Raw genomic sequence first — 24,248 nt, 5'->3', positions numbered from 1 at the left:
CCAGGGCAGGTGCTCAACAAACAGCAATGATGATGGTTACAGAACATTCACATTATTATTATTTCCATTTTACCAATAAGGGAATTAGTCCCAGAGGAATTAAGTAACTCTCCCAAGTCCACCAGATGGTGAGATCTGAGCCTGGGTCGGCCTGACTCCAGAACCCTAGCTCTTTCTGCTGCTCCACCCCAATTTCTCCTTTTATGACTGGCCCAGACAGGCAAGTGACTTGCTCAGGTCAAGGAGGGAGACTGGACCCCAGATCTCCAGAATCCTGGCCAGGGCTCTTCCCAACCTCAGAGACCCTGGGATAGCCCGGCTGAGAGGTGAGGAAGGCCTCTGCCTCTGGAGCCCAGAAGAGTCTCCCAGGAACTCACAGGGTTCCCAGGACCCTGCTCCGGGCTTGCCTGCAGTGGATGACAGGATCTTACATTCAGGGGCCTGGTCCCCTGGCCCCTGTCTCCTTCTCCAAACCACCCATTGCGTTTTCTGGGTGACACAGCATCTCCATTCTCTGGGCTGAACAGTTGGTGGGTGGTCAGAATGTCCTGCTCCTCGTAAGTAGTCAAACCATTGATGTCACTGCCAGAAGTCAAATGATGTTAAAATGATGTCGCTGGAATCTCACGTAGCCAAACGCACACCAACGGCAGCCTTGACTCAGCTATGTCACAATCGTGCCCTGGCAGAGGCCATGAGCTGTCTGGGGCACATGACTTCCCTTGGCCTGGTCAATCACTGGAGGATACTTTGGAACCCTGAAAATGTCTCTGTGGGGTCACACAAAGACTCTTTAAATTGTATACAAAAAGTACTAACCATACAGGGAAAAAATAATAAACTGGACTTCACGTGAGAAGATGAATGTGGAAAAAGGGAATTTGGTTGTTCTGTGCACTACTCCTATTTTTGTTACTTTTCTACAAAGTTGAAATTATTTTATTTCATTTCATGACCACACCATGAGGTATGTGGGATCTTAGTTCCCCGACCAGGGATCAAACCCATGCTCTCTGCAGTAGAAGCATAGAGTATTAATCACTGGACCGCCAGCGAAGTCCCTTGAAGTTATTTTAAAATAAAAGGTTAAAAATAATTTTAAAAGTAAATAAGATGAGAAAGAATAAAATGCTTAGGAGTAAATTTAACAAAAGAGGCGTAGAACATGTACTCTGAAAACAACAAAACGTCACTGAAACTAAAGAAGACCTAAGTAAATGGAAAGATGTCGCATGTTCACAACTTAATACTGTTAACAGGTCAGCACTCCCCAAGATGACAGATTCACATCAACCCCTGTCAAGATCCCAGTTGCCTTTTTACAGAAATTGACAAGGTGATTCTAAAACTCATATGGAGTTGCAAATGACCCACAATAGCCCAAACAACTTTAAAAAAGAACAAAGTTGCAGGACTCACACTTCCAGATTTTAAAACTTACTATGAGGCTACAAGAATCAAGAGTGTGTGGTGATGGCATAAGGACAGACATTTAGATCAATGGAATAGAACTGCGAATCCAGAATAAACCCTCACATTTATGGTCAACTGATTTTTAACAAGGGTGCCAAGAAAATTCAGTGGGAAAATAATGTTTTCAACAAAACGTGCTGAGATATTTGAAAATCCACATGCAAAAGAATGAATTTGGACTCCTTTAGATCATACACCAAAATGCACTCAAAATCAAAGACTAAAAATAAGAGCTAATACTATAAAGCTCTTTAAAAAACGAGAGTAAGTCTAAGTGATTTGGGGCTAGGCAAATCTTTCTTATGTATGATACCAAAAGAACAAGCAACGAAAGGAAAAACAGATAAATCAGAGTTCATCAAAACTTCAAACTTTTGTGCTTCAAAGGATGCTATCAAGAAAGTGATAAAGACACCCCCCAGAATGGGAGGATATATTTGCAAATCATGTGTCTGATAAGGGACTTGGATACAGAATTACAATAAAAAGACCACCCATTAAAAAATGGGCAAAATATCTGAAAAGACATTTCTCCAGAGAATATATACAAATGAAGAAGACGCACATGAAAGGATGCCTAACATCATTAGTAATGAGGGAAAAGCAAAATCAAAAGTCGCAATGAGAAACCATCTCAAACCCACCAGGATGGTTATAATGAAAAAGACATACAACAACAAGCACTGCAAGGCTGTGGGGAAACTGGAACCATCACACTACCATGGTGGGAATGTAAAATGGTGCAGCTATTTTGGAAAACCATCTGGCAGCTCCTCAAAAGGTTACAAAGTTACCATATGACCCAGCATGCTAGGTACATACCCAAGAGAATGGAAAACGTGTTCACACACGAATTTGTACACGAATGTTCATAGTCGCATTTTCATAACAGGCAAAAAGTGGAAAGAAGCAATATGTCCATCAGCTGACGAAAGGATAAACAAAAACGTGGTCTATCTGCTCAATGAAATTTTACTTAGCTGTGAAAAGGAATGAGGCAATGACACATGCTACGACATGGCTGAACCTTGACAACATTATGGGAGATGACAGAAGTCAGTGTCAAAAGACCAAAAATTGTATGGCTCCGTCTACATGAGATGTCCAAAACAGGCAAATCTATAGAGACAGAAATGGACTGGTGGGTGCCTAGGGCTGAGTGGGGCGGTAACTCAGGGGCGTGGGGTTTCTTTGGGATGATGAGAATGTGCTACAATTGACTGCGGTGATGACTGTATAATTCTGAATATATGAAAAAGCACTGAATCTTATGCTTCAAACAAATGAATTGTATGGTATGAGACTTATAACTCAAGCTGTTGAAAAAACTGAATTGGGAAGCCCGAGATTGGGAAACTGTTGACAATACACATATCTGAAAATGGACTTGTGTCCAGATTATTTCAATAACTCCTACACATAAATAAGAAAAAGTCGAACCAATTGAAAAATAAGCCTACGACATTTTTCAAATGAGGATTTCCAAATGGCTAGTAAACAGAGGAAAGATACTCAATTTCATTAATCATCAGGGAAATGCAAATTGAAACTGCATGAGACACCACTACACAACCAGCAGAATGGCCATGAGTAAAAGGCCTGACAGCGCGGGTACGCCGGCCAGCGCGAAAGAAGCACTAGTCCCACACATGGGGAGTCAGGGTATATGTAGCTCCAACCACACCGTAAACCTACTTGGCAGCTTCTAATAAAGCTAAGTCTATGCTCACCCTATGACCCGAGTATTCCTCTGCTAGGTAAATACCAAGGAGAACTGAGTTCCCTAGAACATTCATAGCAGCTTTGTAATAGCCCCAACTGGAAACAACCCAGGTGATCTTTAGCAGGAGGATAGACACACCAACTGTGGTGGATGCACACAGAACACAGGTACACGCCATACTGGCACGCATCTCACATTACGCTCAGCTAAGCAAGCCAAAGACAAAGGAATACATCATCCATGATTCCATTCAGATGAGGTTCAGGAACAGGCTAAACCAATTCAATGTGACGGAAAGTAAAATCATGGTATCCTCTGTGGGGGATGACATCGACTAGGGCGGGGCACAAGGCACCCTCTGGGGTGATGGGGATGTCCCATCTGGGTGGTGGTTACAAGTGTGTGCACACACACGTAGTAAAAACTGGAGCCCTACCCTTGAGATGTGTGCACTTACCTGTACGTAACTTACAAGACATTTTTTAAAAAGCAAGACAGTTCTCTGAGGTCCCTGGGGAAATGAGGACACACAATTGCTCCCCACTGCTTTCATGCTCCTCCAAACCCCTCGCAGCCTCTCCTGCCCTCATAGCCAAGTTGGTCTGCTTGGCCGGCTGTGGACGGCCCCTCAGGAGCTGGCCCTGCTGGCCTCTGCAGCTGACACTCATTCCTTTACACCAGTGGGCTTCTAAGTGGAGTGTGCATCCAAATCACCTGCCCGGCTTATCCAAACCCAGCTTGCTGGCCCCACCCCCATAGTTTGCATTCAGCAGGTCGGGCGTGGGGTTGCATAATTTTCATTTCTTCCAAGTTCCCAGCTGTTATTGCTACTGCTGGTCCTGGGGCCACAGTTTGAGAACCACTGCTTTATAAGAACCCTCTTTCCCAGCCTCTGCGTGTTTGTTCTGTGCCTCCAGCATCTGATCCCTATTTTGCTCATTTTTCAACGCTGCTTTCAAACACCACCTCCACCATGAGGCCTTCCTGGGTTACTTCAGCAATCAGCCTCAGGGACTCTCAACTATCCTAGAGCCTCCAGAAATCTGGGGTCACAGCCTGAAGGGAGCCAACCCGATCTCAGAACGTCTCTGAAGTCTCATATTTTAGCTTAAACAGGAATGCATATTTTACATTGTTCTCCAGAATATATCCATGTCCAATTTATTTAAAATTACGTATCTAGAGCAAAGTGGAGGCTCTTAATAAATGTCCCATGTTTATCCCGTGGCCTCAACTATTCCCCAGGCACCTACGGCATCCCTGGGGCAGCGTCACATGTATCCCAGTCTGAAAAGTAATGGCTTTACAAAATTTTGCCTTTTCCGGCTATTTACCTACCTTGCATGTTTCTATGATCTTCCCTGCAATTAAGCAGTGAGCAGACCGTGTCTCACTCATTTTGTTTCACCCTCAGATTGACCCAGCTTTGTTCACAACTGCGCTGAATGAATGTTTGCTACTTTCTCACTAAGTTCTCACTTTCAGGTGCAAAGTGCAATCACCTGGGGAGTGTTTCAACTCCCGACGACTAGGCTGCACTCCAGACCAATTAAACACAAATCTCGGAGGGTAGGATCTGAACACCTGTATTTTTTAAGCTCTGGGTACCCATACACAGCCAGCCCGTGCTGAGGGAACTTGCAGGATCACCCGTCTGTGGGTGTCAAATGTTAGTGTCCATCAGTATTGCCTGGTGGGTCCTGAAAACAAAGACGGCCAGCCCCACCCCAGAGTTTCTGACTTAGCGGATCTGGGGTGGGATCTAAGAATATGCATTTCCCACAAGTTCTCAGGTGATGCTGCTGCTGCTGGTGTGGGGACCACACTTTGAGAACTGCTGATGTAGATGAGTCCTCCTCACCCTGTGCTCCGTGGAGACCCAGAGTTAAGGGAGGTGGAGGCAGAGCCGACTGTAGCCTCCACCTGCCTCTGGACAAAAGTTTCTCCACTTTCATCCACTCTTCATATTGGCATTCTGAGTGAAATTTCTTTAAAAACAAACTTCCGTGGCCAAAAATATCTGAGTTCCACCAGCCATCTCAGGGTGAGACATCAAGGAGGAAGAGACTCTCCAAGGTCACAGAGCAATTTTTTTTTCCTGGACTGAATGACAATATAGAGGGAAGAGCCACACACCTAGCACAGGAGCCTCCCGCACTGAGATGCCCCCAACAGCTACTGCATTCACACCTCCCAAAGTGGGGAGCTCACCACCCCACCCCACCCCCGGCAATTCAGGGGGAAGGAAAGCACATCTTCTCGCACTCAGCTAAAATCTGCTTCTCTCTGCTTCTCCCAAAGATCAATGTGCTCTCTCTGCCCTGGAATAGCCCATCGAAGACTTAGAACTCCCCCAAACCTCGCCAACTTGATTAAAAGTTATTTCTTAATGGGCAGGGGCTGCAAGGCTAAGTAAGAGACAGTCTCGCTCCCTGCTCCGGAGAAACAGAAAATCTTCCTGGCTCTACATCAACTCCCCCAGCGTGAAGCCATTTGGGGGCTTAGTCTAGGTTACGCTTGTGGTCCCCCAGCATCACCCCCTCCCACTAAACCCACCAGACCAACCTTCCTACAACTCCTTCACTACATCTGCTGCTCGAGTCCTCAGGGCTCCCAAACGCCATGCCTCCCTTCTGAAACATCATGCATCCTGGCCTTCAGGCTCCGCCTAAAGATCAGCTCTCCAGACACTTCCTGTACACCCCGCACTCCCTAAGCCCTCCCCTCTGTGCACCTGTTTCTGCTGCTCCTACCTGCTGAAAGGCCTATTTCTACTTCCTGTCCATCTATGGCCACCTCAACAACTCCTCTTCCAGGAAGCCTTCCTTGACTTCATTCTTCCCGCTCACACTGATGCCTCCCTCCTCGGGCTCCTTGCCAAGTCGCTGAACTGTTCCACGTCTATTTGTCTCCTCCCCCCTGCTCAGGGCTCTGGAGTCAAACAGCCCTGGCTCCACTTCTTACTGGCTGTGTGACTCTGGGTAAGTCACTCACCTTTTCTAGGAGTCAGTTTTGGACCCATGCAACCATCTGAGAAATACTTACTGAGCACAAACTACATGCAGCTAATGTCTGTAAAATGCCAAGCACACACCGGAGTTCAACAAACGTTCCTGTGGCTGGGTGAGGAAAGAGGCGACTGTTGGGGGCCAAACTGACAGCACACCCATTTGGATCAGTAAATCCGCTGAGAAGTCCCTCTAGATCCTGTGTTTGCCCTAGTCCTGTCAGCACGGAGGCCGCAGCCAAATTAAACTCCTAGGCACTGATCAGGGACGGCTTCTGAATGACCCCTGTCTTTCTCTGAGCAGTCTGAGAAGTCAGGCCGTGTCCTGGGCTGCTCCTGATGCCCCGACACCCTTTCTAGAGTGACCACCACTGAGAGGAGCGGGTGGTGCTGTCAGTGGGAGGGGGGTGCGGGGAGGACCCATGAGCCTCTCCCTGCCCTTCCGCACTGTGTCCACCTGACACCCCTCCCAAAGTCCTCTCAACCCCTCATAAAAGCCTGCCACTCTGCAGGCTGGCCCCCACCCCCGCCCCTCGAGCCCAGGGCACCTCCTTCCTCCCAGGGTTCCTGACCCTGCACCCTCCCTCGGGGAAACCTGGGCCTCTCCTAGAGCTTCAGTTAACTTCTCTACACTTGGCCGCTTCTGGTGCACCTCCCGCACCCAGCTGACCCCCAGCAATCCTTCCCACTCCCACCCCCTGCCCCCCGCAACCCATGATCTGCCCCCAAGCCTAGCCTGATCCCCTCCAGCACTTGCTGTCTTAGCGAATCAGCAAGCCAGAAACCTGGGGTCAGCCTGGAGTCCACCCTCCCCTTGCTGCACTCGACAGCCCATCAGTCACAGGCACACAATCCTCAAATCTGCCCGCAGCACTGCAGCCCACCCTCACTCTTGCCGGAATCACCCAACAGCCTCCCATGGACCTTCAATGGATCAAACCCAAACCCAAAGCATGCCTCGTGGGGGCTCTCGGGACTCTGCCCCAGCCGTGCTGGCCTCAGTGCTCACTGCTCTCTCACTCACAAGGCTCGAGCCAGGCTGAACTCCCTTCTGTCCCCAATCACAGCATTCTGCAACTGGCCTCTGGGCCTTTGCACGTGCTGATCGCTTTGCCGGGTGCAAGGCCTACTCACCGCTCCCCACCTGGCTAACTCCTCCCCATCCTTCAAGTCTCAGCTTAGACATGTTTCCTCTGGGAATCCTTCTCAGACCCCCAGACGCCTGGGGCAGGTGCCTTCCCTGAGCCCCCGCAGCCGCTGGGTGCCCCCCCCCCCACCGTATTGTTTCCTTCGTGCCCATTTCCCTTCTGGGTTGTCAGTTCCTGCAGGGCAGGGCCCTCCCCCTTGTCATTCCTCCAAAAGTCCCCCGTACCCACCCCGCAGGAGGTGCTCAGGAAATATTTCTGACTGAAGAAATGGTGAGACTGTTGGAAGGACTGACCCCGCCACCATTTATTCATCAGGCATTTACTGAGTGCTGACGGTGTCCCCGGCGTCACAAACCACTGGAGACGAAATCTGTCAGGCCCTCTGCCCTCAAGGGGCTCCAAGTTTAGCGAGGGAGGCAGACAATAAGCAAGCACCTAAAGAAACAGCCCCAAACGCATGAAGCAAAGCAGACAGAAGTGAGGGGAGAGGTGCAGGACTCAACAATCACAGTTGGAGACTCTAATATCCCACCCTCGGGGACGGACAGACGACAAGACAGAATCACAGGGCTTAGAAGACTCGAAGAGCACTAGCATCTCCCTGACCTAAGTGACCTCTACAAAAGACCTACCCACACATCCTTTTCAAGTACACAGAGAACACTCTCCAGGATATACTATATGTCAGGCCATAAAGCAAGTCACAATAAATTTAAAAGGGTTAAAGCCACACAAAGCACATTCTCCAACCACAATGGAATTAGAATTCAAAAGCAGAAGGAAATTTGGGAAATTCACAAATGTTTGGACGTTAAATAATTTTAAATGACCCATGGGTCAAAGAAAAAAGCACAAGAGGAATTAGAAAGTATGTGAAACTGAATGAAAATAAAAACACAACATAACAAGTAAACAAACAGATAAATCAGATCATTTGAGATAGTAAAAGGTGCAGTGAAGAAAAGAAAATGAAGCAGGAAAGAGTGTAGAAGAGGCAGGAGAGCCGTGGTCCCTCAGCCTCCCTGCATCTCCACCCTTGCCATGGCCTCATTGCCGCGGTGGGGGGAGCACACCTCTGTCCCTTGCCTCTGGGCCTGGTCACAGCACTTGCTCTGCCCAAAGCGATGTGAGAAGTGACTATGTGCCAGCTGTGAGTGTGGATCTTAGAAGCCCTCTGGTGTTTCTACTTGCTCTCTTGCCATCACCCTGGGAGGAGCCTCCCCTGGGTACCTGCTGCACCTTCAGCCTGAGTCGCAGAATAAAAACACAAGAAATACAGCCACTGACTTGAACCCAGCTTTGACCAAATGACTCCCAGTTGACCCAGCTTCCCTTGCAACAAGGAGTGCCCAATGAGATGGAAGCAGAGGTTGTCAAGTGAAGCTTTCAGGAAACAGGTCTCAAGGGGACTAACTCAGCTGGGAGTGTAACCTTTTGATTTCCCCCCTATTTCCTTCTTCCTGCCTGGGACACGGATATGATGGCTAGAATACAGCAGCCATCCTGTATTCATGATACTCCTCCCACTGAATGGTGAAGACTATGTCCCCTCCTCTTGAGCAAGGAAGGACCTTTGTGACTGTCTCGACTAACAGAGTGTGGTGGAAGTGGCGTTACTTTTATGACCCGGCTATGTCCAAGGCTACAACATAAAAATGCAGCTTACTTCCTCCTGGCTCCCTCTTGGGACACTCACTCTTGGAATCTAACCACCATGCTGTGCGGAAGCCCAGACTTGCCCACACAGAGAGACCACCAGCAAGCGTTCTGGCCGCCAGCCCAGCTGAGGCCCATAACAACAGCCAGCACTGAGCAGCAGCCGTGGCTATGAAGGCACCTCTGGCTGATTCCAGGCCCCGCCCATCAAGTCATGCCTCGATTTCTGTCTTCTCCAGACATCATGGAGCACAGACACGCTCGCCCCACCTTGCCCTGCCCGAATGCCTGGCCCAGAAAAACTGTGAGCATCGTAATGTGGTTGTTTTAGGCCACTAAGTTTTGGGCACCTCTTCTTTGAGGACGTGACCCTTGAACGGAGATCAGAATGAGAAGGAAGTACTGGCTGTGACAAGAGCATGGGTGGGACCTGCCAGTGGAGGGAAGGGCAAGTGCAAAACTCACACGACATGACTGCATTTGCAGCACCTGAAGGACAGCAAGGAGGCCAGTGTGGCTGGGCCGCGTGAAGGAGAAAGTGGTCAGAGCAAAGGGTGCAGACGTGCGTGAGGATGAGGTCGTGTAGGGCCTCTTTGGTGAGGGACCTCCTCTTGGAGTCTGAGTCCACAGTCACCTCTCCCAGCCAGTGGACTGGCCTCTGCACAGACCTATGATGCCTTAGCCCAAAGGAGGGACCTATGGTAGGAATTTTCTGTGTCTGCTAGGAGAAGGAAATTTTTAGGTGAGAAAACAGAAAATTAAAGGTGTCTAGGGACCACATCAGTTCAAAGTCTCCAACGATTCACTACATGCAAGGAAAAGCACAAGCCCCTGAGCCTGGCATTTTAGGTACATCTCTGTCTGGTCCTAACCTTGGTTTTGGACCCATCACTTAACCCCCAATTCTACCTCCAACCTGCCTTTCCAAACGTATCCATGTTCTAATGACGTGTGACAGTGCCCCATTCTCCACACATACCACGTCCCTTCAGGCCTGTGCGTGTTCCCATGCTGACCACCTGCCCTCCTCCATCACCTCCCTGGCCTGGTGGCTCCCTTAAAGTCCATCTCAGTGGCACCTCTTCTGCCAACGTTCCCAGTACCTCAAAGGGGAATAAGCGTCTCCATCCCCCAAGCTCCTGCAGACTTCTGCACAAATTGTACTTACCATAGAGTAGCACAATTGTTCACAAATACAGTTCTCCTCCCCACCTCCCCCCTTTCCCTGAACAGAAAAAGAGAGACCTACTCAACGGTAAACATGTAAACATTGTGTGATGTTCTGTCCGGAAGCAACGGTTAAGTCAGTCAGACAGATGGATGGATGGATGGGTGGATATATCATTAGGTGCATGGACAGATGAAAGGATGGATGAGTGGAGTGAAAGCCTGGCTAGATAAGTGGATGAGAGATTGATCATACAGACAGGTGGGCAGGGATGCATATATTTATGACTGGGTTCATGGATGGATACAGCAAGCCTTTAAACCAGAAGTCAGCAAAATTTCCTGTAAAGGCCAGATGATAAATATTTAAGGCTTTGTGAGCCACATATGGTCTCAGTCGTATATTCTTTGCCTTTTTTTCACCATTGTTTAAAATATGCAAAATCCATTCTTAGTTAATAGGTTGTAGAAAAACAAGATCTTGACCATCAGAATTCAATTCTGGATGACTAGAAATTTTATTAATCCCTGAGGTAACTCTATCTACCATTTGACAAAGTTGAGTCCCAAACAAAGAAGGCAAGAGGCCATCCCCCTCTCAACAAGAGCACGATGGAGCGGAAGACCGTTTTAGCTGGGGAGGTTTGGAATGAACAGTCAGCCCCTCCCACCTCTGGGCAGCCTTGGGATTTCAACCGCAGCGGATCTCCACAGAGAAATTCTGAGAGTGCCTGCCAACCTCAGCAATCAGACACAGACCCAGGGAGCGGAGTGGTGGAGAAGGTCCCAAAGTCTGTGGCCTCCTTTGGACTACGGCCCCTGGTGAGCACTTGGAGTCACGGGGCGTTCCTGCCACTTCTATCCCTGTAAGCGCTGACATCACAGTGTAGCTCCAGACCACAATTTCCCGAACTACCTTGTGAGCTGTGACTCTGTAATGGGCTCTTTTTCTCCCTCCTCAGGATGTTATTATGGGTCACCAGTGGCTTCAGCATCTTTCCAACTGGCAGGAAGCATTGCAAACACAGATGGAAGTTTCCCAGTTAGAACCATCTTAACAAAGTCATAAAACAAAAGGGCTCAGCCCCTCTGTCACGCTGCCAGCTCAGAAGCAAGTGAGAGAGCATTCAAAACGGGGGAGTGATGCTTCCTGCCGTTGCTAAATAGGCCTCTGAGGTTCGTGCCTGGGGCTGGTACGCTTCACACCTGAGGGTTTTGGGGTTTAATCACGAACACAACGTTCTCAGCCTTAAGGGCAAAAACGAGGGGCTGGGAGCGCAGACCAGAGCAGTGCTCTATCCCCTCCCGGGAACCTGGGTGCCTCTGCTCACATGACAACGTGACACCAGGCTGATGTCACCGCGAGGGACATCAGCAGGATTCAACCAGAGACCTGGCTTGGTGCCGGGTGCTCCGCTGCTTCCAGGGGGGTCCCTGACCCGAGGAGCTACAAAGGCGGTGGGGACTCGTGATGAACACATGACGACAGTGCCCCAGGAGTCAGGAGACCGGGGCCTCATCCTGGCTCAGTCACCATGTGACACTGGCCAAGTCACTCCCTCTGGGCCTCCATATCACCACTGACAAAACGTTCAGGATGGACGTTCCCAGCTCTGACGGTCTTGGAAAGACACACAGAACGATATGAAGCAGCGCAGGATCAGATGCTAACTTCTGAGGAGACTGAAGATGCCTTAGAGAGCTCAGCGGAGCAGGGAGCTGTTACGAGGGCCCTCATGTGACACGTGCCCTCACTTCCCACATTTTTGCTGTACCCTCTTCCCTCAACCCTCCTATGACTCAGTCCCAACGTCACCCCCTCCAGGAAGCCTGCCTAGATTTCTTGAGGTTGTCAGTCACTCCCCTGTGTTCTGGATAATTACTCATTCACTGATCTGTATCCTTCGCTGGCCAGATTGCCCTGGAGAAGGGCTCTGTCTGATCTGACTTTCCATCCCCAGCTCTTGTCACACAGCAAGTATCCAAAAAATGTTCACTGAACAGAATCGAACTGACTGCACAGGAAGACGTTCGAGGCAGTCTGGTGGGTTGTGAAGGATGGCAGTCCCCACTGTGGGCTGCTTTCCTCTGAAAGTCCAGAGGATCCCCCTCTGCCCCCCCACCAATTCAGGCGCTACTGCCCCAATACCGGGGTGACTGAGAAAGCCTCTTGATACCCCAGCTGCTTGGTCATCATGCAAACACAGCACCTTCTCCACACAGACCATACAATGAGCGCACACACGTGTACACACACACACGCACATGCACGCCCCCACCCCACACATCTGAACTCACACACACAGCTGCGACCCAGAACTACATCTGTCCTCCTTCTGTCTTCCTCAATGTGAGGGCTGAGGAGACCGCAAGCATCCTTCCACAAACCTTAGCACGCCCTCCACCCAGGCAGAGGCTAGCTCCATGAGAAGAATGTGCTATTCGCCCCCTGAAGCACATGAAGCAAGAGACAGACTTCCCTGAAAAGCTTCAGTGCACAAGTGCCTCTGCTTGTGGAAAGCACCTCTGTCTCCTCATTGCTTTTCTGCCTCTTATATCACAGCCTTGTAAAAGGGCAATTAGTTTTGGATGATTAAAATGATTAACTCACCAGATGTAAGTGCTGGAGCATCTCCACGTATCTGCAGGGGGAAAGAGGGTTGAGTGTGCATTAATTCTCATTCTGTAGAAGCCAGGGAGGGGTGATGTTCTGTTAAGAAGCTCAAGGCCACAGGCAGCTGCCTGGGGACTCACGCTTTCTCCGAAGACAGCAGTTCTTGTGCGATGACATGGGCTCTGGACTGTCCTTCCACCTGCGGGAGGAAACAGAGCCATCAGGAGGGACGGTACCCATGGGGGCGGCAGAAGGGGACCCCCAGCTCCAAAAGTGTCAGGTTTACAGAAGGACTGTCACACTGCCGGAGGCGAATTCCTCATCCTTCTCAGCCCACCCCAGCACTCACCACCTGTGCAATCTTCAGCCTCGCCACACCTTGGCTGCTTCATCTGTAACGTGGACATTAATAGCACCCAGTGCTCAGCGCAGTGCCGCCACACCCTGCGTGCTCGGTAAGTAGCCCTCTCACACCTGCGTGGACTCTGCGCATGGCCTGGCAGGTTTTGAACAACCTGCAGTTCTCTGTGCTGAGTGAGCTCTCTCTTCTTGCTTTTGTACATGCTGTCCCCTCACTGTCCTTTCCCTTCGCTGCCTCGCCACCTCCCAGTTATCCTTGGAGACTAAGCCATGGTGCCTATCACATCCTCCAAGGAACCCTCCTAACCCCCTCCTGGAACAGGCTGGATTAGGTGTCCTTTCTGGGCAGCTCCAGCTCAGGACACCAATTACGTCTTCCTTGGAGGCAGGCACTGGGAAGTGCACCTCTGCAGGATGGTGCCTGGCACGGGTTGCTCCTCTTTTGTTACTGAAAGAATGAATGACTGTTCATGTCACTTGGGAAGCACTGACTCTCCTGGCTGACCTCAGAAGGTGAGCCATTTGACCCACGTGAACCCCAGCCTCTGCACCTGTGAGATTCAAGAATAACTGAGATTTTGCCTATAAACAGGAAGGATGGGTGGGGGCCCAGGCAGAGGCCTGGGCCTTCTGCCACGAGCACCCTCTGTGGCCCCAGAACTGCCGGATATCAGACATACTGCGGTGGATCTGGAAGAGCAGAGACACTATAGGGCGGTGACAGGACAGATGGGGACAGACGCTGAGCCTCTGCAGGCGAGACTGGGTGGGGTGGCCGCCGTGGAGCAGAGGGCGCTGACAGGACGCATAGCTCCTGGTTCCCGGTTGCCTACCACCTCCCCGTGCAACTCTGCAGAAGTTACTTTCCGAAGTCAGGCCTCAGCTTCCCATGTGTGAGCAAAGTGACCTCTGAAGGCTCTTCTCTGCTGAACCTGCTTGTTATTAAACTTCAGAAGTGATGATCTACTCCAGTAAACAGAAACTTACTGCCTGTTGAGGGAGTGGCCGCACAGGGCTGCAGCTAAGGGCATGGACTCTGGAACCAGGCAGTCTGGGCTCAAATCCTGATTCTGCCTTGTACTAAACAAGTCATTTAACCTTTCTGTGCCTCAATTTTCTTATCTGTAAAATGGGCACAGTACTATAATGGTACCTCAAACACATGCATATTGTGAAGTTTAAATGATGTATATATATACACACACATACAGAGAGAAATTTCTCTATATCTGTATCTGTATCTATATTTGCATCTCACACAGAACAGTGTCTGGCACGTCAACACTATAGAAGTAACTGCTATCATTATGCTTGTGGCTTTCGTACTGTGAGGTAGTACCAAGGATGGAATAAGAATAATTTACAGAGTCAAGTAGGGAAAGGCCTCAACTGCACAGTAAAGGCTAAGCCACTCCTCTGACAGCAACAGCTGAGGCAGAGGAAAGCAAACAGACACTGGAATCAAGTACACCCAAGCACCAGTCCAGGTTCCAGCACTGTGTGATTGTGTGACGGCTGGGAAACCATGACCTCTGAGCCTCAGCTTCCTCATCTGAAACACGTGGAGAGTGACCAACCTGGTCTCACACACTGGTCTTTGGGATGATGCACTCCTAACTCAGGGCCTCTGCATTTGCTGTTCCCTCTGCCTGTGATGCTCTTCCCCAGCTCTTCTCATTCTTACTTTCTGACTTTTTCAGGTCTCTGCTCAAAAGTCACATCCTCACTGTGGCCATCCGTGACCATCCGACCCAAAGAACTCCCAGAGTCTGTCTTACCCATGGGTTCTCAGCCTTGGCACCACTGACATTTTGGGCCACATTTTGGACTTTCGCTGCAAGGACTGTCCCATGTGCTGCAGAGCTGTTAACAGCATCCATGGCCTCTACCTGCTGGATGACAGCTGCAGCCCCACTCCAAGTTGTGACAACCTAATGTGTCTCCAGACACTGCCAAATGTCCCCTGGGAGGCAAGAGCTCACCCTGGATGAGAACCTCTGCTAAGCCTGTTTCTTGCTGTCACACTACCTAATGTTACCCGTGCACACAGGAGATGTCCCAAGAAGCATTTGAATAAATGAATGGAATTGAGATATAGTGCCCAGCACACAGTAGGTGCGCAATAAATGAGTTTCCTTCCCTGGTTGGTCTGTCCCTCAGAGCTCCTTGGCTAAGAGCACAGTGTTTTGGAGATTTCAATCTCTGCAAGGCCACCCAAATTCCCCAGAACCTGGGGCGTGGTCAGTCTTCCCCCTGCCTCTCACTGCCACCTCTGTGCTGGGTGATGCTGTTACGCCACCCACAGAGCAGCGCGGAAACCTGTGAGGCCTGCAGAGGCCTCCGGCCTCACCTGGCCTCCTGCTCTCCCACGGGTGCTGTATCATGACTCACAGTCTGCCTTGTGCATCCGCAGGGCTCGTGTGGGGCTCTGTGGGCAAGAGCAGCTCACTTCCCAAGCAGGGGCTCCCGCAGAGTCCCACATGCGAAAAGGTTTCGTAAACAAAACCCTCACAACGGAAATGTATTCTGCCGGGACAAGCCTCAGCAGTTAAGAAAACCTTGTGGTCAAGCTCCTGTAAAGAGAATTAGTTTGTAGAGAAAGGACAGGGGTCAGGAGATCTGTCCCATGAGGACGTGAGTCAAGATGACATCCAGTCCTCCAGGGGCCTGTGAGTCAATTCTCACTTGTCACCCAGCTTGATGCGGAGACCTGTGCTTTGGGGTCCAAAGGCCTGGGTTCAAGTCCTGGGTTCCACCCCTTCCTACCCCTATGCCCCTGGACAAGTTATTTCTCTTCTCTGAGCTCCATCTATAAAACATGGATGACAATAATAATAGCACCTACCTAATAATATGCCAGCTAGCATTTATCAAACACTTCGTCTGTGCTAAGTATACCTCTAGGATTTTCACATGTATTATCTCACTGAATGTTCAACAACCTAGGAGGTAGATGCTATTATCATGAGCTCCATTTTACAGATGAGGAAACTGAGGAACAAGTAAGTCCTACCCTTTGCCCAGAGTCACTGCCAGTAAGTGGCAGAGCCAAGATTCAAACCAGTAGTCAGCTCCAACGCCGAAGCACTTAGCAGCGTGCCCGACACTCGGCAGGTGCTCAGTAAATGGTGCCTCTGCTCGTTGGAGGAGGTGGGGCTTTCACACTGGGAAGCACCTACCCTTTACCTGCACTGTGAAGGTGGCAGCAGGAGCCTAGCACTCCAGGGGCACCCGGGCTAGTTCTCGCACCTCAGCTCTTTCTGATTCCCGCCCGCAGAGCGGCGGCCCCCGTGGCACACAGCAGTGAGAGCAGTGCTGGAAGTCAGGACGCTGGATCTGCACCCCAGCCAGGTCGCGGGCACTGATGTGATGTGACTGAGGGCAAGCCCCCCTCAGATGCCTGTCTTCTCATCGGGAAGATGAGTTCAGGGCTCCCCCACCGCAAGGACCAGAGGATGAGACGACGCATGGAGGGGCCCTGCCCCGCCCAAACTATGGAGTTGTCGTCATTACCATGGTCACAATCTCAAAGCTGTCAGGCGGGGCTTCTGGGCACGGGCCGCTCTGCACGTGCCTCCCAGGCCCTCCAGCCAGACGGGCAGGCTCTGGGCGGGATGCAGGAGCCGTCCTGCTTCAGGGACGGCCGATGAGGGACGTGTCTTCACTGGCCGGACAGGAAGGCCCGGCGGGCCGCGTGCCTGGGGCTCTCCTCAGAAGCGGCTCCTGGGCGTTGCCCAACAGGCCATTTAATGTAGATGTTTGTTTAACCAGGAAATGAACTCCGAGGCTGACGGCAGTGTCCAGGGACAGACTTCTGGGAACAGGGTTCCTCCCAGGAGTGTGGGGGGAGGGGGGGCCTGTGCTAGCGCAGGTCTCTGGCTGGCGCTGTGGGTGTTACATCAGGCAGCCACCCTCTGCCCGAGGCCCAAGCAGCTTATCTCCTCCGTTCCCCTGGGCCGCCCAGCCGCACTTCCTCCCCAGGCCCAGGCAAACCTGCCAGCTCAGGACCGGCTATTCTGCGACCAGTGCAGGGTGGGAGGGACAGTCCTTCGTTAGGGACCCTCCTAGCTAAACAGACACACAAAGAGTGGGGAGTCCTGGTCCTCTGCCTGGGACTCAGTTTCTCCAGCTCTAAGATACGTTCTTAGGCTCTTTCTAGAACAGCAGTTCTGCAAGTCTGGTCTGGGAAACCCTGGGGTTCTGCCTCCCTTTTCCAACTACATACCTGTGTGAGCCTAGATTTTCACTGAAGTTGACCAAAACATTTTCAACAGACGGAATACAAGGAGAATCCAGGTGTCTTCTATGAAGCCAGACATTAACAATGTTTGCAAAAATGTAAAACCTGGTCACTCTTCTCACTAAATATTTTACAAAACGATTATTTTTCATAAGTGCTATTTATGTTAACATATAATGGTCTGTTGTTATTTTTAAATGAATTAAAAGATAGATGTTTAACGTTTTTCTCAGTGTTACTTTCTCACGAGGTAACTATAGATAGATATAACTTATAGAAACAAAACCTCTTAGGAGTTTTCAATCATCTTTAAGAGGATAGAGGGGCCTGAGACCAAAAGGTTTTGAGAACCACTGGTTTAGAGGCTGTCACATGATCATACAGGGCTGTGGACGGAAAAGCTCTTTATTCTCAGCAAAGAGCTAAACAGGAGTGAGGCATCACTGACACTCTATTGTAACAACAATTGTTGTTCCTGTTACTGTGAGAAGCAGGGCGATGAGCCCCAGGCTGTATGGCCTGGCGCTGGGGGCGGGGGGCTACATATGCCCTGGGGCCACAAGATCTCTCCACAGTGTCCTGTCCTGCAAAAGACGAAGAAACCACCTCCAGGGGCTTCCTAGGTGGCGCAGAGGTTGAGAATCCGCCTGCCAATGCAGGGTTAATCCCTGCTCCAGGAAGATCCCACATACCGTGGAGCAACTACGCCGGTGCGCCACAACTATTGAGCCTGTGCTTTAGAGCCTATGAGCCACAACGATTGAGCCCATGTGCTGCAACTACTGAAGCCCACACGCCTAGAGCCCGTGCTCTGCAACAAGAGAAGCCACGGCAATGAGGAGCCCGCACACCACAACGAAGAGTAGCCCCCACTCACCACAACGAAAGAAAGCCCATGCACAGCAAAAAGACCCAACACAGCCAATAAAATAATAAATAAATAAATAAATAAATAAATAAATAAATAAATAAATAAATTTATTAAAAAAAAAGAAACTACCTCCAAAGCTCCTGTTTTGTCACCTCTCTCCCTGCTTGCAGGGTTCATGCCTGCTCTGCCTTTAACAGCCACCTCTTTCCTTTCACCCTCGTCTCTGCCAGCTCCTGGCCAAGCCCCATGTCCTGACGTCTTGGTACCTGGTTCAGTGCCCCTCCCCAGTTCACACCTGTCCCCCTGCCTGGGGTCACCTGGGCACTCCACCCTCCATGCTGTAACCCTCCATCTCTCGCCTCCTTGAGACCTCCTTCCCTCTCAGACGACTTCCACCTACATCTATGTCTGCTCCACCCACCTGGGCCTTGTTCCTGCTCAGAACTGCCCTGCTCTGAGGTGGTGGGCTTTCTGGTCCCCATCTTGGACCTAAGCTCCCGAGCGCACCTCCACCCTCAGCTGAACTCCCCTCTTAGCTCATGAGAGCTGCAGCCTTGGACCCACTCCAATCCACTCAAGGTTGTGGAATTCTGCTGTCCCTTGCGATCCCAAGGGGCTCCCATGGCTCCCAGCACTTAGAGAAAGAACTTGTCGTCCAGCTTGATGCTGAGACCTGTGCTCTGGGGTCAGAAGACCTGGGTTCAAGTACTGGGTTTCACTCCTCCCTAAACCTATGCCCTTGGACATGTTATTTCTCTTCTCTGAGCCCCATCAGTAAAACAGGGATAGTAACAATACCTACTTAGTAATATAACAGCTAGTGTTTCTTGAACACTTAGTATGTGCTAAATATGGTGCTGAGCTTTTTACATGGATAATCTCACTGAATCTTACCAACAACCTATGAGGCAAGTACTATTATTATTACCTCCATTTCACAGATGGGGAAACGGAGGTGCAGGTAAGTCCCACCCTTCACCTGTGACTCAACTTAAAGACCCTTTCCCGGCACTGTTCCTGCATTCCTTCAGGCCGCACAGAACTCAAATTTATTCCTTTAGCTCGCCTTGTTTTTCCCTACCTTGGGGCTTTCTGGCTCACACAGGTTCCTGTGTCCAGAGCCTTCCTGTGATCTAATAAGTGTCTTTAAGTCACATGCTGAAACTGAGTTGGGCAGAGCACCAAGGCAGGCCCTCCGATGCTCCATGTCTGCCAGCCTCCTCAGCCACACATCCGGTGGTGGAGGGGACACCACATCCAGAAAGAGGGAAGGGCTGCCGTCCGGGGCTGTTACAAAACCAGGGGAAATATTCCTAACGAGTGTTGGCTATTTTGCAGGTCCCAGCAAGGGACCTCGCTGGAGTGTTCTGAGGTCACATCTGGAGAAGGGAGCGTGCTCAGGGAGCCAGACTCACGGGTGGAATGGACCCCAGGAGAACGCTGTCTCAGAGGCCCCTCAGGGCACCACCTGCATGGACAGCACCCTCCCGCTTGGAATGCAGACAGCAGTTTCCAGCACGGCCTTCAGCGGCCACTGGAAAATTCAGACAGGGAGTGACAGCTCATTTTATCCCAGCTGCCACCTGTGTTCCCACCTGTTCCCACAGGTGGCAGAGGAGTGATGAGGGGGGAAAGGGGAGGCAACACCTGCAAGACAAGGAGGAAGAAGGTGGGACCAAACAAAGCCCCTGCTCCCCAGCTCCCCCAGGAACAAGCGGTAGGTCGGCTTCTCTTCCTGCTGACATCCAGTCTTATTCTAGTTCCTGAGCACAGGCTGGTGTGAGTCTGGGTTTGGCCCAGATACTCTAGAAAACTTTCAATATTGCAAAGAATCTTTGGTTCTGGATGCAGTTTGTAATACATGACAGCATGTTATTTTGGAACACCCTGAATGAGGCATCAGGAGACCTGACTTCTACTCCTGACTGCCTCCAACTGGCAGAACAGCCACGAGTGAGCAGCGGCCTTTCCAGGAGCCGCGGTCTTCCCTCCGGTGAGACAAAGGGATCTCATGCATCACAGACTCCACGCCCAATTCCCTCTCCCCCCATCTCCTGGCAACCACCCTTCTACTCTCTGCTTCTATGAATCCAACTGTCTTCAATTCTTCCATTAAGTGGAGTCGCTCAGTATTTGTCCTTCTGTGCCTCCCTGACTTCACTGAGCACCACGTCCTCCAGCTTCGTTCATGTTGTACCATGTGAAAGGATTTCCTTCCTTTTAAAGGCCGAATAACATTCCATTGTATGTGGAGACCGCATGGTCACTGAGAGGGTAGATTTCATGTTAAGTATTCTTACCGCAATAAAAAACAAAATAAAGTGACCTCTGAATGCCTCTGTCAGCTCTCTCACCTTGTAGGATCCTAAGAGAGTGGTGGTAACAGTGACTGGCAAGCTCTCACTGAAAAGGCCAGCACACGGCTCATATGAAACACGGCCTTCCTGTCCTCAGCATCTCACTTCAGTTTGAGAAAGGACCAGCAAACAGTCAAGAAGCCAGTCAACAACTGGGCTCCACGCCTTCATGCTATCTTCCCTAGCCTCCCATGTACCCTCTCCTCTCTTTCCTTTCTACTTAGCCACATCCTACTCTCCTTCACAAAGCACTTATGCCTCACCTCCTCCTGGAAGCCTCCCTGATTGTCCTGACTCTTGAGACTTGGGACGCTCATGCTGCTCAGGGTTTAGCTCACACAGCTGAGGCCGCCCGGGCTGCCCCACAATTGTTCCATCTTATGAGCAACCTTTGTTTGGTAAACAACTGTGAGATGTAACCGTCATAAAAGTGCATAACGTGTAAGGTTTAGAGGAGCTTTCTCATTCTCCAGCTTGACTGTGAGTGCCCACAGTCGGGCACCCCTGCAGCCTCTTTTATGGCACCCTGGAGAGCTGAGGGCACTGGGGGAGCGCCACGCTGACCGGACAGTGGACACACAGACCACAGTTCAGACCCGAGTGAGCACACGAGCTTCAGACCTGTCCAATCAGATCCTGACTGGACAAACCCAGGGGCCCCTGGGGCGCTGCTGGTCTGTAGGTCTAATGCAGCAGCAGGCTGTAGAGCAGGCACAGAGAGCCGCTATCATGACGTCGGGACGGAGAAAGGGAGGGCGGGTGTGACTTTGTGGCCTGAATTCTAAACTGGTCAAAGGGGCATGTCTGAGACTTGGCAGAGAGGAAAACCAGCCACAGAATAAGCTCTTGCAGGACCATGGCATCCCAATGGCCCCCATCCCCAGCCTGTTGGCTCCTGACAGCTCGCGAGCCCTCCAGGGCCCTGAATCAAGGGTGTGAGACAGGTGGGCACCCAGGACGTCTCCCGGACTTCTGAGGCCCTGTTCTCTCCCTTCCCCTTTGGGTTGTGAAGACTCTGCAGCCTCATCCTCCTCCGCTCACACTGCCTTAAAATGTCTCTGCGTCACTCTGCTGAACTGCTGTGCCCTCTGCATGATTGCCGGGGGACGGTGAGAAGCTGGCTTGGCTCCCACCTCCGTCCCTCGCCGTGTACTGTAAATTGCACAGGACCAAACAAGTGTTTTTCTTTACTAAACTGTCGTTCATCTAAGTTTGTTTTCCTTACTTAAATGCAGGAACTGAGTCTAATGCAGTCATTTACTTATTCATTTTTTTGGAGGATATTTACTGAATACTATTTTATGTGCCAGGCAGCAGGGATGTAACTGTGAATAGGACAATCATGGTCCCTGCCTTCCTGGAGCTATTCTGAGAGGGAAAGGCAAACAATATACAAGTAAGCAGAAAAATGAAGAACATAATCAGAGCTTGAGATAAGAATGAGGAAGGAAATGGCAGGAATGAGCAGAGTGAGCAGGGGAGGCCTCTCTGAGGAGGTGACATCTCATCTGAGACCTGCAGCCAGCTATGCAAAGGGCAGGAAGAGTGTCTCAGGTGGAGGCAAGTGCAAAGGCCCTGGGGTGGGTTTAAAGAACAGACTGACTCGTTCTGTAGCCTTCATGGCTGAATTTCATTTGACCCATGATTAAGACATGGCAACAGAAGATGAAATGCCAGGGATTTAAAATCTTTCAAATCTGGTGCCAATCACCAGAAGAGCAACTCAAGAGGAGAAGCAGGCCAGTGGTTGGGGAGGGGTGGGGTGGGAAAATGGCGAGTTCAGCTTGGGATGTGTCGAGTTTAAGGTGTCTGCAGGGCTTCTAAGAAGGGCCCCCCAAAGCAGCTGGCAGCTGGAGTGCGGGGCCACAGGGAGGGGTGGGGCAGAAGGTCAGCTCCGGGAACGCACTTGAGGAGGGCTGGCTGCTGGCCCGGAAGGGGCTGCCTGAGCAGAGGACACAGGAGGAGAGCAGGCCTGGAGGAGCCAGGCGCTGGGAAATCAATGCCTTACGTGGAGGCTCGGGCAGAGAGGATGTCAGGGAAGTAGGGAGAGAAGCAGGAGAAGACGGAGCCCAAGAAGCCGAGGCAGCTCCCAGGGCAGGGAGACCACCAGAGCGGAGGCTCGGGGGCTGAGGTGGACAGTGTGCAGAGGGAATGAGCGGAGTAAGTGGGGTGGGAGAGCGGGGAGGAACATGCCTGCGGGCAAGCAAGGTCCAGCAGAACCTGTCCAGCCCACCCCCTTCTCTGCTCCCCTCATGACGACCTCGTGGGCTCTCGAGGCGCATTCCCACCTCCTACCTTTGCACTGCTGCTCCCTGCCTGGGATGCTCCAGACCTTCCCCTTTCCTCCTCCCTCTCAACATTCAGCTCCCTGCTCCAAGCTTTCCTCCTCATCACAGAGGCCTTCCCTGGGAAACTGGAACCCTCCTGCATCTCTGGAGGGAATGTCAAATGGGGCAGCTGTCAAATAGTTTGGTGGTTCCTCAAAAAATTAAAAATAGAATGACTGTGTGATCTAGCAATTCTGCTTCTGGGTACATATACAAAAGAACTGAGAGCAATGTCTTAAAGAGATATTTGCACACCCATGTTCACAGCAGCATGATCCACACTGGCGGAAAAGCGGAGGCAGCCCAAGCCCCAAGCCCCAAGCCCCCATCGATGGATGAACTGACAAACAAAACGTGACACGTTCCCATGACGGAATATCATTCAGCCTTAAAAAGGAAGGAAATCCTGACACCTGCGACAACATGGATGACCCCTGAGGACGTTCTGCTAAGTGAAATAAAGCAGACACAAAAACACAAATACTGTATAATGCCACGTATATGAGATAACTAGAGTAGCCAAAGTCATAGGAGCAGTAGAATGGTGGGTGCCAGAGGCTAGGAGGAGGCGGGTGGGGAGTTGCTGTCGAAGGGGTACTGAGTTTTAAGTTTGGGAATACGAGAAAGTTCTGGAGATGGGTAGGGAGGATGGTTGCACAATAATATGAATTCTTAATAATGTGTTCTTAATGCCACTGAACTGTATATTTAAAAATCGTCAAGATGGAAGAGTTTACGTGACGTATATTTTAACACACATTTTTCAAAAAATTTTTTTACTTATTTTTTGGCTACGTTGGGTCTTCACTGCTCACTGCAGGCTTTCTCTACTCGTGGTGAGCAGGGGCTACTCTTCATTGAGGTGCGCGGGCTTCCCAGCGCAATGGCTTCTCTTGCTGCGGAGCTTAGCTGCTCCATGGCACGTGGGGTCTTCCCAGACCAGGGATCGAACCTGTGTCCCCTGCACTGGCAAGTGGATTCTCAACTACTGTGCCACCAGGGAAGTCCCAAAATTTTTAAGAATTGAAAAAATAAAAGCCTTCTCCAGCCTCCTTGTCTAAGTGCCCCCCTCTCCTTACCCCCAGTGCTCTATCCTCCACCCACAGTGGTTTTCTTTGTTCGTTGTTTATAGCACTTTCACCACCCAAACCCACCTTAGGAGCTTTCTGAGTGACTGTTCACCTCCTTCTAGAACATAAACTCCGGCAGAGCCAGGAGACACTTGGTCTGACTTGTGGCTGCTATATCTTCAGCCCTTAGAAGGGTGCTGGGCACACAGTAGTCGGGACTCAGTAAGTACTTAGT

The 24,248-nt window shown here is 50.7% G+C and overlaps 1 protein-coding gene across 4 annotated transcripts in view; it reads right to left on the bottom strand.

Annotated features, from left to right (window-relative positions):
• Nucleotides 1–24,248, bottom strand: part of FGD5 (FYVE, RhoGEF and PH domain containing 5) — a 116,693-nt gene that overhangs the window by 35,860 nt on the left and 56,585 nt on the right. For all 4 annotated transcript variants that reach the window (XM_057706577.1, XM_057706578.1, XM_057706580.1 and 1 more), the window contains exons 4-5: nt 12,929–12,987; nt 12,786–12,816 (exon numbers count right to left, since the gene is read on the bottom strand). In XM_057706577.1, coding sequence (XP_057562560.1) covers nt 12,786–12,816; nt 12,929–12,987 — 90 coding nt within the window. The remainder of the gene's footprint in view (nt 1–12,785; nt 12,817–12,928; nt 12,988–24,248) is intronic.

The sequence above is a fragment of the Hippopotamus amphibius genome, chromosome 13 (genome assembly GCF_030028045.1).
Source record: "Hippopotamus amphibius kiboko isolate mHipAmp2 chromosome 13, mHipAmp2.hap2, whole genome shotgun sequence".
In the NCBI taxonomy this organism is placed as follows: domain Eukaryota; kingdom Metazoa; phylum Chordata; class Mammalia; order Artiodactyla; family Hippopotamidae; genus Hippopotamus; species Hippopotamus amphibius.
The sequence above is the reverse complement of the archived record's forward strand: the minus strand, read 5'-3'. Positions and strand labels throughout refer to the sequence as shown.